Genomic DNA, 14,644 nt, shown 5'->3' with positions numbered 1-14,644 from the left:
GATACTTCATGGAACAACAAATAAGCCACAGTTTGAGTCCTACAGCACACAAGCACTTTAGATTATCTGGATGTATTTTATTTCCGCAAAGCTGAGTATTTGAAGCCTTTTGCCTGAGGTGTGAATGTGTGTCCACTTTACAGTTATGCACTACTTGGTTGTGGTGTATCACATTCAAAAACAATAAAATTCAAAGTGAAAGTGTGAAAAACTTTGATGTTTTACATGACAATGCAAGTTTGCAACTTCCATTTTTTAATTTTTGTTGGGGTTTTTTCTTCAAACCTAATATTTATTCATTTTCTTTAGTCCTAGTCACATGTTATTTTGCAGCTACTTGACATGCATTGACATCTATTTCTGAGGGTTTTAAAATGTTCATGTAGGAGCGGTATGTTTTTATAAAACCGTGGATCCAGACAGCCAGAAACCCTGTACTGGTGCATTGCACCAGTCAGCAGGGAACTCACACACTCCTCCTTCTGAAAAAACAAACTCTCTAACCAAAAAACACCTGCTAAGACCACCACACCTCAATCCTGGCTTCATCCTTGTGTTTCTCACCAGCCTTTCTTAACATTCCCACTGCTCTTTCATTAGGTCATTTCCTGTTTTCCCACATCAAGTCCCTGTCAGAAACTGCCTTTTTGTGTGTTTTTTTATGGATCGTGTTGCATCCTGTTTTGTATCTGGGAGCCACATGTGATGAGGATCAAACTCTCTGTCATCTGCTGATGTTATTTTGTATTCCCACTCAGCGTATTGCATTTCAATGTTTAAACACATCTAGTATATTCTGTTACAGCTCTTCCTGTTAACCAAAGAGCTTAAGCTTGCAGTAAACTCTTGGTTTCTCCACTTTGCTTCAGCATTTTTAGACGAATACCGCTGCTGGATCTCTTGTAATAAAATATCTCACCAATAATAACTTGGCATGTCTTTAGTGGTACTTTGTGCATCGACTATTAACAAGAGAATTACAAAATTAATCATACACTGCAAATAAGCATAAACTACTAAAATATGGGTGGTTCTACTACAACTGTCTTAGCTTAGACACAGAAACTACTCAAAAATAAGTGCAGTGGAGAGTTTTAGAGAAACTTTTAGTCTAAATTCAAGAAGACAGAACCAGGAATAAGCGTCGGTGGCTCTTTCTGTTTAGCCTCTAAATTCAAAACCAGAACCTGGGAATGACATCAAACCCATCTCTGTGTTGTTGTGGGATTATTTTAATAGTTGCTGTGCTCGGTTACCAAACTAATTACTAGCTACTTAGACAAACAGTGTGTTTCTGTCAGACAGTAGTCAGGTGACAACAGACAACAATCCCAGAGATTGTGTCTCATTAATAAACAACAAATGCCATGCAACAAACAACTTTATTTCAATTGAAGCAGTAGATGTAACCATTAGTATATTGTCTGCTACTCAAAGGTTATAAAAGTGGAAGTTTTGTAGTCTACTTAAATTCCTGCTTAAATAGATTTACTTCTATTTGGCCTATCAAATAAAATCCCAAAAGAATTAACTTTGTGAAAATGTAAGGATATAAATATGATACTTCAGCATGGTTCTGCATAATTTCATAAATAAATGTTCCACATATACTATTGCTTAGTCACTGTCTTCTAATTTCATGTACTAAGAAACAGCTCAATTTTAGAGGAAAAAAACCTAAGTAACAAGCAGGTACTATGCAAAATATGATTTGCACATGAACCAAAAGCATATGCATATTTAGCATCTAAAGAAGCTATTGCTCAACATTAACTAATTTTATTCAAACGTGAAATTATAAAGGTTTTTTACATTATGTGCTGTAAAAAAGTTAAAGAAATAATACATAGAACAGAACACTAGCTTTGAAAACCTCTGCATATCACATTTCTTTCATCAAAAAGGGTCTCTGTGTTGGGGCAGGTGTGGCTGGAAACCTGCGGTTTGAATAAGGCAAAGGGGGAGAGGAGAGGAGAGGGAGGAGGCCAGCCAACATATGTTCTGCTCCTGTAACAATAAACCTGTTTCCCAGCTACACTTTAGATTTTATTTGACCAGTATGAGGATTGAACCCATGACCTTACCTTTATATGCACCACGCTCTTACCACGCCACCTGAGGTAACACATCATTACCTTACATAATGATGAGTTTTCATCGATTTAAGTAAAACTTACATGATCTTGACAAAAGTGCTCATATTCTAATGTTTTTCAAAATTGACAAGCAGAATGGGTTAATTTAAAGCCTTCTGCTGTTTTGAAAAGTGGATTTTCTGAAAGACAGCACATTTTACTTGGCCAGTATGGGGATTGAACTCATGACCTTGGCGTTATTAGCACCACGCACTAACCAGCTGAACTTACCGCCCATGCGTAATGTTGAGTTTTCATCTATTTAAGTAAAAATTACATGATCTTGACAAAAGTGCTCATATTCTAATGTTTTTTCAATATGAACATGCATAATGGTACCTGTTTCCAAGTGATCTTAAATGTATTATTCCCTAGTCAGCATGATGTGGTGAGAAATAATGGTCAGAAACAGCTGGCCTAGCAAAAATTCAGATGAAACATTCAAGCAAATCAATTTAAAAAAAACTGTGGGAACGCGTTTTCTCTCAACATGCAGAGCAAAGATTATTCTTACTCACTGCTGCTATTATTTTACTACTTGCTGAATACACTTCACTTAAACTTTCTGCTCTGGCATGAAATTTGTTCAGGGAAAACGGAGCAGATGCTCTCCTCCTTGTTCTCCCCTCTCAGAGGTGGAGGTCCTCCTTAATGTTACCTTGTCTGGCCTTGCAGAATGAGTATATTTACTCTGGAGGGTGGAGGCCGCATAAGCAGGAATGTGACTTGAAAGCGACCGTTACGTTTTAATTTTTAACTCATGAAGAAAATACCTAGCAGCTCTGGAGGTTTCATGAATGGCTGCATTGATTATAAGAACCGCCCACCGACCTATCAGAAAGCGAGCCGCGTGGGGGAAACCACGCCCACTGTCAGTATAAAATGGGAAGTTGACGGTCTGAAGCCAGGAGAAAAGGAAACGCGGGGAGACAAAGTAGTTATAACATAGCGCAGGTTGTTTTAATTTCACGTTCATCTCTGTTTAAAGACGTTTTCCAAGCTAATAATGACGTTTCTGACCTACGTGACTCTAATGACAACAGTCGCCATGACACAGGTAAGTTGTTTATCATTCAGCTCGCTCACGATAGTGGATTTATATGAACGTACTATACATACAAATAAATAATTGCGTACAGTTTGTTGTCAGTGGTGTTAACAGAAACATTCTTCGGTGAAATAAACTTTTCTTGTGTTGGTATGATTTAGGTAATTTTTCTGTTGTTCTAAAATGTAAGAGAAAAGAAGTTTGTCATTCCTAGTAATAAGCGTGCCAACTCATGTTTCAAGTTCTTACAAATGGAAACATGTTGGCTCCTGCGTTTAAGCCGTGAGTCAAGTTAATTGTCTGCATGGGACTTTAATCGAGCGCAATCAGGGGCGAGTCTTCCATGAATGGTTCCCCTGGGCATCAGGGCACCATTCTGCCACCCCGTTCTGCAAAAATAAGTCAAATAAAACTTTATTTTACTTCATATATGTGAAGTCGATTTAGATGTGTTGGCTGACTGCTTAAGAAACTAAGTAGCAGTTTTACTGCATTGTATTTCAGATCCGGTTAGGCATCAAAAAGAATGAGATTCTGATGAAAACATTCAAATATTTTATAGTATTTGCACAAAAATTCTAAACTTAATTTGATAACCTGATCCTATTGCTTTTATATAAAACAGAAAAGCAACAGTTGCTACTAATTACCAAATTTTACATTAGAATTAAGTTATTATGTTGTTGTATACATTGATTTAAGCAAAGATATACATTATGACCACACTAAACTTTGTACTATCTTGAGGTGAAAATGCTTAGTGCACATAACGTTTTCCTTTTCCACCAGAAAAAATTTATGGAGTGGCCAGATGGAGACCTTTGGGTAGCACATTAAACATAAATTCATTGTCATTTTTAAAGAACCACTATTTAATTTTTTTATTTTTAGGTTTTATGAAGGAAAACATAACACTTTTGTTAAAAAAAAAAGAGGATGGTTGCATTTTCTCCTAAAAAAATTATATTTATGGAAAGTTATGTTTAAAAAAATACAGCTTCCAACCAAACAAGAAAAAAAAATACTACTGGTATTGTGTGTAATTTCTCTTTGAGTTTTAATTTACTTGTTTAGTTGTGGAAATTAATTATTCCATTGAAAAAAGAGAAACAGTTAAAAAACTATATTTCTTATTATGTCTATATTTAAAAATTGTTGATTCTTTATCATTTTTAACCAAAGCTAATAATGAGTTGTGGGAGATCCAAAGAGACACTTGAGCTCCAGAGCAGCAGGTTGCTTTAAAAGAAGAAAGTACATAAGAACTATAAAAAACACAAACATTAACAAAGCAGTGCTAAGTGGGTGCAGGCAGCTTAGTGACATCAGAAATGTAAAAAGTGAGTATTGTTTAACCTTTTAATTGAGATTTAATAAACCTAACAGTAAAGTTTGTTGTTAAAGTTTCAACACCCCTTGAACTTTTGTTAGATTCTGTCATGGTTCAACTACAAACTTTTTAATGGGATTTTATTTAACCGACCAACACAAAGTGTCACTTCGCTATAGGATTATCAACATGCAGAAATATGGCTGGATGGCAGCTTGTTGCACAGGGAACAAGATTTTATCAGTAAACAAGAGCTGATGTGAGAGGAGACTGTCTTATTGCACTGGATTTACAGAACCGGACACAATGTGTACAAACTTTTTCACATTATGCCACCTTATAATAAACTTAATGGTGCTTTTATATGATCATGATCAAGACTTGTGAAGTCAAAGGAAAGAATTCAAGTTTTTTTACAACTTGAAAATCTGAAAAATCTGCTATGCATTTATATTTAGTCCCTTTCATGTTGACACCCATTAATTAAATCTAATGAAATTAATTGCCTCCTCAAACTACATACTCAGTAAAAACAGTGCACCTGTGTGTAATTTAAAGTGCAGCTGTTTTATGAAGGTCTTAGAGGTTTGTTAGGGAACAATAGAGAGCAAACAGCATCATGAAGGTTAAGGAACAAATGCTAAAGCCGTTAATAATGTTAGGTTATTAAAAAATACTTTAAGCTTTGAACATCTCACAGAGCGCTGCTCAATCAACCATGTGAACATGAAAAGTGTCGGGTATGCAGCCGAAAGTGGCCCTCTGGACCTTCCACAATAACTTTTAACTTTTTTAGCTTTAGCTAAAAAAATTTAATATTGATATAATGACAAATGCAGGTTTTTAAAAAAAAAAAATCTGCAATATTTACGTTGGGTTTCCTCAAAGAATGACATTAAACGTACCAGTAGTATGTTGTTATTTCTGTTTAAGCTAGAAAACGGACCTGGACATTTTTATGTAGCAACATCTGTATATATGGATATGGTTACCCTCCCACTGTAGAACAATGAAAATACTTTTTAGGAACCTAGTTGATCACATGAACAAAGTTTGGGGTTATATTAAAGTAGGGTCGAAATGATTAACTGGATTAATCACGATGAATCAATTACTGAAATAATCATCAGCTAATTTAATAATCAATTAAATGTTAACTAAAGTATGCAGATTCAAAAAAGGCCACTTGCTGAAACAACATACTTAGAGCAATAATTAAGCCAAAACTGTACAATAAATATATACAACTTGCACCTATGATTGAAAAAAAAAACTTTGTTTATAAAACTACGTAAATGCTATAGTTTTATCTTCATCTGGTTCAGATTCTGTACAAAAATCTTTTTTTAATCACCTTTTGATATCCAAATATTTATCAGTTAGCCCAAACAACAGATCAGCTCTACACTGTGTAGTTAAGTGAAGCAGAAAGGCCTGAGTATTTTAGCTGCAGATGCATTGTTTGCTACAATGATCAAGCATAGACTGAAGGATGACATGTTATCACATTTTAGGTACTTAAATGTTTCTGCTTAAAGTAAATGAATTATTTGCTCATTTGCATTTTTTTAAATGTATTTCTAATATTGTATTAAAAGGCTTACATGGTTAAATGAGAAAGCTGCAGACTGTCAATTTTTATAACCGATTAATTAAGCAATCGTAAACATATTCAATAGAATATTCAATTCAAAGTAGTAATATTGACCACTGGCCTGATAGGTCAACAATAAATAATGTTAGAGAAGCATGGGGTGTATACATACATGTTAGCTGCTTGGATTTCGAAAACCTGAGCATGCATTAACATCTTGTGGGTTTTGTTTGACATGTTGATCCCTCCAGGTGTCTGCTAGCTGCCCAGCTGTGTGTGAATGCCCTGCACAGCCCCCTGCTTGCCCTCCAGGCGTAAGCACCGTGCCAGACAGCTGTGGCTGCTGCAAGGTGTGCGCTGCACAGCTTAACGAAGACTGCGGCCACACGAAGCCCTGCGACCACCACAAAGGACTGGAGTGCAATTATGGCAACGACGTGACAGTGGCCTGGGGCGTCTGTCGAGGTGAGGGAGGAAGCAGGAAGTTTCACTTGGAAAATGGCTCTCATATGATTTAAAGGTTCCTTTACTCTCCTGGTCATGTCGGGTCGATTTTTAACAAGCCAAAATGAGATTCAAAGTGAAAGTGGTGTGCAGCAGTGAAGCAGCATGTAGCCTTACTCATTTTAATAAGTAGTAAATGGTTTATAGCCATGATGGGGGTTTCAGGGATAATATTACGCTTTCCATCTGTACCAGGCCTGCACTTCCCTGAGAGCTATAAATAGCTGCTTCTTGGGGACACGGAGTCTGCCACTTCCTTTTTTTCCTATTTTTACTTCTTAGCAAGTACTCTGTGTAATTCTGTTTACTCTTAAGGTGAAAGGTTAGTAGGTAGTCTTGATAAGGGCAATTTTCTTTTGCTTAAACAAATGTTGTCCACAGGCAGCCCTGCAGTATTACAACAAGGTCATTGTTTATCTGGGTTAAGGCTGAAAAATGTATCACTATATAAGCGTTTCACATCAGTTGATATCAATAATACCTGAAATAATGCCAAATTGGTAGGGTGACCTTTCCTCTTTTATCCATAGTTTTTACTCCACATCATTGCTGTTTATTTTTAATGAGACACAGTGGGTAAATCTTAAACTGCAGTTGCTTAATTTACTCAACATGTTGTTGCTAGGTAACCAGAGTGAGTGAGTTGCTAGGTAACCAAAGACTGAGTGAGTTAGTTGATTCCACCAACCTTGCTTAGCTGGAAGTTGAGCAACTAAAATCTTTCCTCTGCCTACATCTCCCAGAATGCTTTGTGGTTTTGAACTGGAGTTCAGTTAATAATCTATACATTGAACATTTAATATTCTGTCAGATGTATTAACTATTGAAATTATCGTGTGTCTATCGAGAAAATATATTACTGATTTATTGCTAATGAGCCTTCATTTGATTCAGATGTGTTGAACCACTTCTGTAGCAAAGTCATGGTGGGTTATTATTGATTATTGGCTGTAGTGACAGTACTGCCATCATAGGACAGTGCTGTCTCTCAGGAATACTACAAGTAACAAAAAGAAACTCTTTGACAAGCAGCAAAAGAAAACCGGTGTATAATTGCCTTCCAGATCCAAACTTGAAGCAAACCTGCCACATTGTTGTGAGGTTTGCTCACAGTCTTTTGAGAAACCACGCTGACCTGTACGAGAACTTTCTAATCCTTTTCAACATGTCCTTGTCAATAACCGCAGATAACAAAGAATGGAATTTGAGACTGAAGTTGTTTTAAGTTTATAGACATCGATTCTGTTCCTAGCCCTGTTTGATGACACCTTTTCTTTGTAGGCATTATTCAATACATTTTGACGTAAGTTTTGTTCTGGTATCTGTTTTTTATGTGTACTATACAGTATGCGATCGCTACTACAGTTAGTCTTGTAAAGCATTTCATAATAGGTGAAAAAGTGCTTAATAAATACAGATTAAACCAGATATCTACAGATACTGTCATCGTCTAACATTAAATCAGACTAAAGCTTTTTCTGTTTCAGATCATTACCAAAATCATCTCTCTTCTCTAAATGCAAAAGACCTATTTCTACTCATGCTGTTAATTGCAGTGTTATAACTTAATTTTTTTCTCTCTTTAATGATCATGTTTCAGCAAAATCAGAGGGACGTACATGCGAGTACAATAACAGGATCTACCAGAATGGAGAGATCTTCCATGCAGGCTGCAAGGACCAGTGTTCCTGCATAGACGGAGCCGTCGGCTGCACGTCGCTCTGCAGCAACAAGCTGCCCGCTGCTTCACCGGCCTGCCCCTTCCCTCGACTGGTCAGGATCCCGGGCCAGTGCTGCTTCAGTGTGGACTGCCACAAGGACACCTGGCTTCTTCCACCTAAGTACCGGGTGTGTGTGTGTGTGATGGCGTGCGTAGCGGTGTGTGGGCGTGCACGCGTAGGGGTGTGCGTGTGTGTGTAAAATAAAAAACTAAACACAGACACAATCACAACCGGTGTTAGTCAGGTTATTTATAAATAGTAATTAGTTACTAATTGTTGATTACTTCCCCAAGAAAGTAATCCAGTTGCTTTACTGATTAATTATTTTCAAAAGTAATTAGTTTCTTTAATAATTACTTCATTACTTTTGAATAAAACAATGAACAACCTGAATAAGCTGCAAAGCAATACACCTTTCAGACTATTTTTTCTGCACAGTCCATCATGCACATTTAATCAGATGAAACCATCTCTTTTAAAAACTTTTGTTTCACTTGTTTAACTTGATTGAAATGCAGCAATATTTGATTTGAATTTTGTTGAATATTTAAACCTATTCTCTGCATATTCCACTATATATTTCAAGAAAATCAAGTCTCTCTTCTGCTAAACAGAAGAGTATTTCTTTATATTCCACCATATAAAATACAATTATTTTTGTGTTTGCACTCCTTTCGAACAGATGTAAAATACAGTGATAAGATAAAATTAATTAAATCAGTCTCTACTGACTCTACTCCGAATTAGTAACATTTACATCTTTTAACAGTTGGAGAAGTGCAGAGAGGACTAATAATGAATTATAATTACCTAGTTTCTGTTTATTTATTTTCACCTGCTTAGCAGAAGAGTAGTAGGTTGAAGTATTTAGCCCACAATAAGAAAATTTTACCACAGCATACCTGTTATTTTGGCAGATAAAAAGTGCCAAAGGTGGTTCCTCAGTCTGCTTGAGCGGAAGCAACAATGATCACCTTTTTTGCAATTGTAATCTCTTACTTTACTCATTACTTGAAAAACGTAATCGAATTACAGTAACGCGTTTCTGCTCATTACTGATCGTAACATAAGTGGCCCACATGTCCTGTCTCTTGTTTAACAGATCCCTCCTTTACAACAGCATCTGCCCAGACCTTGGTACCATGCAGTGCCGCAAGGGGATCAGAATGAGCTGATCCTGGATGATGGCATCACACACATCAAGACAAACAGCTGGGAAAACCGACAGGGCTACAAACACATGCCTGGTAACAGTGTTTAGGGAAAGCTGCAGGAAATGATCAGGAACCTTTCATAATCTTTTTTGTCTCTGACATTCCTCCTCCTCCTTCAGTGTGGGGCACCAGGAAGGAGAAAAAGTGTCCAGTCCAAACCACTGAGTGGTCCCAGTGCTCACGCAGCTGCGGCATGGGCATCTCCTCTCGTATCACCAACGAGAACCTGCAGTGCAAACTGGAGAAGGAAACGAGAATCTGCACCATACGGCCGTGCCGCAGTCAGACGGTCCCAGCCAAGGTGGGTCTGATGCCATTCAGTCAAATACTGAAAATTAGTTTAGAATGGAAATAAGTTACATCAATAAGCTGATAGTTGATTCAAAGTTGACAAACTGCATGACTAACTTCATACTAAAATAGGTCAAATATTTTGAGTTTGAAATTTGATCATAGTTTGTGCTACAAATTATCTTTATCATGAAGTATTTGCAGAAACATGAGCAAGTGAGCGCTCTTAATACTATCTTTGACATCAACAACAATTTAGGCAATTCGGAGAAAGTAAACGGCTCATGAACACTGAATGCACTTTATATGGTTTGATCCTTGGAAAACTTTCCTCATTTTACAACAATCTGTTTAAAAGAGCTTCAGTTGAGAAGAGCAAGCCTTGTGTGGAGATATTTTATTAGTTGTTCATTGGCTATCTGCCAACTCATGGGAACACTCAGCTCATAATGCACCCAAACAAGAGGAGACGTCAGGTCCATCAGGTCAATAGTGTCATAGTCATACACTTCGAACTTTTTCACATTTGGCCCCCTTATAAACACAGATTAACATAAAATAGAAGATGAAGTGTAAAGAGGAAGGAATAGAAAAGAGAGCTTTAAATACTTAGTTTCAGTTCAGAAATAGCAAATAAAAATCAGAAAAATATTATGTGCAATTTAATTCAGCCCCTTTCTTATGATACCTCTAAATAAACTGCTGTCAGAAGTTACTTAACCAACAAACTGCATGTACACATGTGTAATTTAATCTCAGTATGAATCAGGTTCCTCTGTGCAGGTCTTACATTTGTTAGAAGACATTAGTGAATCGACGGCATCATAAAGACCAAGTCAAGAATTCAACAGTGGGCGCGCCGTGGTGGCGTAGCGGTTAGCGCGACCCGTATTTGGAGGCCTTGAGTCCTCGACGCGGCCGTCGCGAGTTCGACTCCCGGACTCGACGACATTTGCCGCATGTCTTTCGTAGAAGGGACACTAGAGCCCACAAAAAGACCCCCTGGAGGGGTAAAAAAAAAAAAAGAATTCAACAGTGGCAAGAAGAAGAAGCCTTAAAACAAGCAACAACAAATGTTGCCTCAAGTAACGTAGCGGACACGTACATGTGTTAACATGGTCTAAAGTCCAGATTTGAAAATCAATGTTCACCGATTCTCTCCATAATTCAAAGAATTATGGGCCAAAAATTCAACTGGTATTATTTTCCTTCCAGATAACTATTATGCACTACTTTGTGTTTATCTTTCGCTTAAAAATCCCTATACAAACATAAAAGTCTCATGTTGTAACAGGTCAGAGCAGCGTAAAGTTCAGAGGATATGAATATCTTTGGAAGAAACTGTACTTTCAACGAATATTAATCACACAAAGTCTAACCCTGATAACACTTACCAATAAGTCATTTTTTTCTCCCCTTATCTGTGTGCTTAACGACCGAGTTACAAAAACAAAGTCTCTTTCTACTCAAGACCAGATAAAGAAAATTTTCAAAATGGGTAGGATAAAAGAAAAAACTAGATTTTCCAACCTTGAACGAATATTTGTGGTTAAATATTTATTCTTAGTTTAGGAACAGCTATATTCTCAGTAGCACTAGATCTGGTGTGAACTGCGTAGTGCTGATTTACTCACTGGTGCTTTGGTAGCAGGCAGATACTTTTAAATATAGTCCATCATACTCAGCATTCCTGCAAAGCAACTGTCGATAGCTGAGTCCGGTCTGTTTACTCAGAGTTCAGGGAAATGCTCTGTCTATATTAATCCTTTGTTGATTCCTCAGCTTGACCGAGTTGAATGCTTTAGTGCTAAAAGTCATCATAAATGTCTGTGTATAGAGACAAATGTTGATGAGTTTGAATTTTAGAGAAGCTTGCCATATGCAGTGGTTATAAAAAGCAAATTCAACCTTGTTCTATATTAAATGTGACATTTATGCTAAACAAAAAAACAGTAAAGCTGTAATCAGCCAGTGTGAACACAGTTAAATTGATAATTATGTTTTAAGTTTCATTATTCATCCTTATTGCGCCCTCTACCTCACCAAAGTTCTCCAAATCTCTGAGGATATCGTTTGTACTCAACCTTTTTCAGGTGGTGCCACAGACCTTTTACCAGATGTAGTTTTAAGCTCTGACATATGTGGAAATTTTGGTATATTAAAGATTAAAATTATATAAATACCAGAACTGCAAAATAAAAGAATCAGGCAAAAGAAAAAAAATCTTAAATTCTTTCACTATGAAACTCATGAAGCTTTAACAAAAACTGCAGGTGTGTGTGTGTGTGTGTGCCTGGTGAATTTTTGGTTGAAACAAGCTTTTCTTCATTCAGTGAAGAAAAGCTACTACATTTTTACTACATCATTACTACACTTAGAGTGTAGTAAAAAATACTCCTAAAAGTAAATGCTATCCAAAGGTTATGTAAGTGAATCTAACTGGTTACTGCACAACTCTGCCCACTGTACGTTTAGTTAAGGTAAAGACCTTAACTATTAATAACACTTTTTTATTTTCCACAGAAAGGTAAGCACTGCTCCCCAACGCAGAAAGCCCCAGAGCCCGTCCGCCTTTCCTACGGAGAATGTCAAAGCGCTCGTCTCTACCGACCAAACTACTGCGGTGTGTGTACGAACGGCCGCTGCTGCTCGCCGCGCCGTACGCGCACCGTGCCTGTGACTTTTGTCTGCCCGGACGGCGAGCGCTTCCAGAAGCCGACCATGTTCATCCAGTCATGTAAATGCAGCCGTGACTGCGACCACCTCAATGAAGCGGCGCTCCCTCCACAGCACTGGATGTACGGCGACACACACAAATTTATTGATTAGCCTGGAAGCGAGGATTGTCGTTTGGAAAATCAGCTCAGAGGAGGAACCTTCGAGACAAGGAGCCGCTTCTCTGCTTCTGCCTCCAAAATAGAGAAGACAAAAGGCAAGATGCACTGCCAGGATTATTAGTCACTCCCTGAAAGCAAACCACATTGTTTAGTGTGACCGGAGTGGATTGTACACTCGGCTGTTTTTGTTTAAGCCTGACGTGGGACCTAAATTAGACCCCTAAAATCCCCAGCCGTTGTGCACTCTGCACTGATTGCTGGTTTCATGTATGGAAGATGAAACGCTTCGATTGGCCAGAGGAGAAACTCTACACAAGCAACAAAGCACTTTACTTGGTATGGACATTTCTGACTGTCATGTAGCGCCAGTGAAAGGGAATCTTTAGTATCACTGGATCACTTTGAGACCTGAACATCTAATAATGCACTGACTACTCAGTGACTACCGAAGGAAAATAACGTAGGTTGTTTTGTATTTACATCTTTGATGTCATGCATTAGGTGGATGGAATTTTTGATTAGAGAAATCTGTAAAAAAAAAAAACACAGGCATCAGCTGCTGTGCACACATTGTGACTTGGTTTACTTGAAAACCTAAACTCGGGTTAAAAAAGTCACTGTCTCAACTCCAAAGAATTCAGCATGAAATGAACCAACAATGAGTGAGATAAATAAATAAGATTTCATTCACAAATATCTCAGTTATATTATACGACGGCGTATTAGACCCATACTAAAAAAAATTTAAAAATAAAATTGTGAGAAGTCGTAGTATTAAGATAAAGTCGTACACAAATAAAGTCATAATAATGTCAGAATAAATATGCTGTTTTATAAGAGTGAAAATAAATTCCTGTAGTTTTATTTTTACTTTCCTAATAGTTGGCCGTAAATACTGTTTTCTGTCAGATGTTTTCCTTTAGACTCCTATTTGAATGGATACTTTTAAACTAAGATACAAAGAGTAAAGTTTGTACATTTCTGTCAGTTCATCTCCTTTGCAAAACTTCACACTCAACACAAACATAAATGTCTTTAAATAGATTGAGATGGGTTAAGTTCAGAGTCATTCTGCTAACTTTAATGTCAGCCTGTTTTATCTGATTCAACCCAGTTTTTTGAGATAATTTATTTTGCAAATATTCAGCTTGTCAGTTTGAGGTGAAGTTAATTAGGAGGTAGTCTCCTTTTGCAGTCCATATGTATGGCTTAAAAATTTAGTTGAAGTTGAAATTTTTGCAGCAGGAGCTTCTTTCTCTTGGTTGACAGTGATTTAAAACTAGCTTCAGCGCCAGTAGAGATTATTTTTCCAGCACTTTCTTTTTCACAATGGTTGCCGAGTTGCTTTGAACATCCAAACCAAATTTCTTTCACCTGAATAAAGATCTGAGAAATAGATAAAAAGTGGTTTTAGTATGAACAAGGCAAGCAAACATTAACCTTCAAAAAAAAACACTGACCACACCCCTGTTGATAATTTAACAATGCTTAAAAATTTGGTCTTTGCTATGAAACAGTTCAATTTAAATGACATTAAACTCAATCTTGGAGAGATTTTTAGAGTCTGTGTGTATAATTTTTAGTGTATGTGGATCTGAGAAAATCAGTCATTTTTACTTGAGAACCCAGTTCTTGTTTCTAAAAATCACCTAATTGTATTCAACAATGCTGCAATGTTACAATGAGGGTGTGTAAACTTCTAAGCAGAACCACAGGCCTTTGGTAAATAAGCAATGGTGTGTGCGCCAAACTATTCAGCATGTAATTAATCAATACTTTTGTTTCAGAATAAAGTACCATTTTAGCCAATTACAATTGCATTTCTGGTTGATTAATTTTTTTTCTATTTATATACTGTATATATATATTCTTTTCCCAAACTATAGCGCTGCCCTCTGATGGTGAGTTTAATTATCTGCTGATAAAATAGTATCTTCCAAAAATACTTATATATTTAAGATTATTTAACA

At 37.0% G+C, this 14,644-nt stretch overlaps 1 protein-coding gene across 2 annotated transcripts; it reads left to right on the top strand.

Annotated features, from left to right (window-relative positions):
- Window positions 1-3,047: 3,047 nt before the first annotated feature.
- LOC102231924 (protein CYR61-like) lies at window positions 3,048-14,491 on the top strand. 2 transcript variants are annotated; one of them, XM_023333110.1, is made up of 6 exons: window positions 3,048-3,192; window positions 6,359-6,572; window positions 8,212-8,459; window positions 9,453-9,579; window positions 9,666-9,847; window positions 12,361-14,491. In XM_023333110.1, the coding sequence occupies exons 1-6, from the start codon at window positions 3,142-3,144 to the stop codon at window positions 12,664-12,666; spliced, it is 1,128 nt and encodes a 375-aa protein (XP_023188878.1). In that variant the 5' UTR covers window positions 3,048-3,141; the 3' UTR covers window positions 12,667-14,491. The 2 variants fall into 2 exon arrangements, with proteins under 2 accessions (XP_023188878.1, XP_005797612.1); XM_005797555.2 differs by having other exon boundaries at window positions 9,435-9,579.
- Window positions 14,492-14,644: the final 153 nt, after the last annotated feature.

This window comes from Xiphophorus maculatus, chromosome 5 (genome assembly GCF_002775205.1).
Source record: "Xiphophorus maculatus strain JP 163 A chromosome 5, X_maculatus-5.0-male, whole genome shotgun sequence".
Lineage (NCBI taxonomy): Eukaryota > Metazoa > Chordata > Actinopteri > Cyprinodontiformes > Poeciliidae > Xiphophorus > Xiphophorus maculatus.
This window is presented reverse-complemented; position numbering and strand designations above follow the sequence as displayed.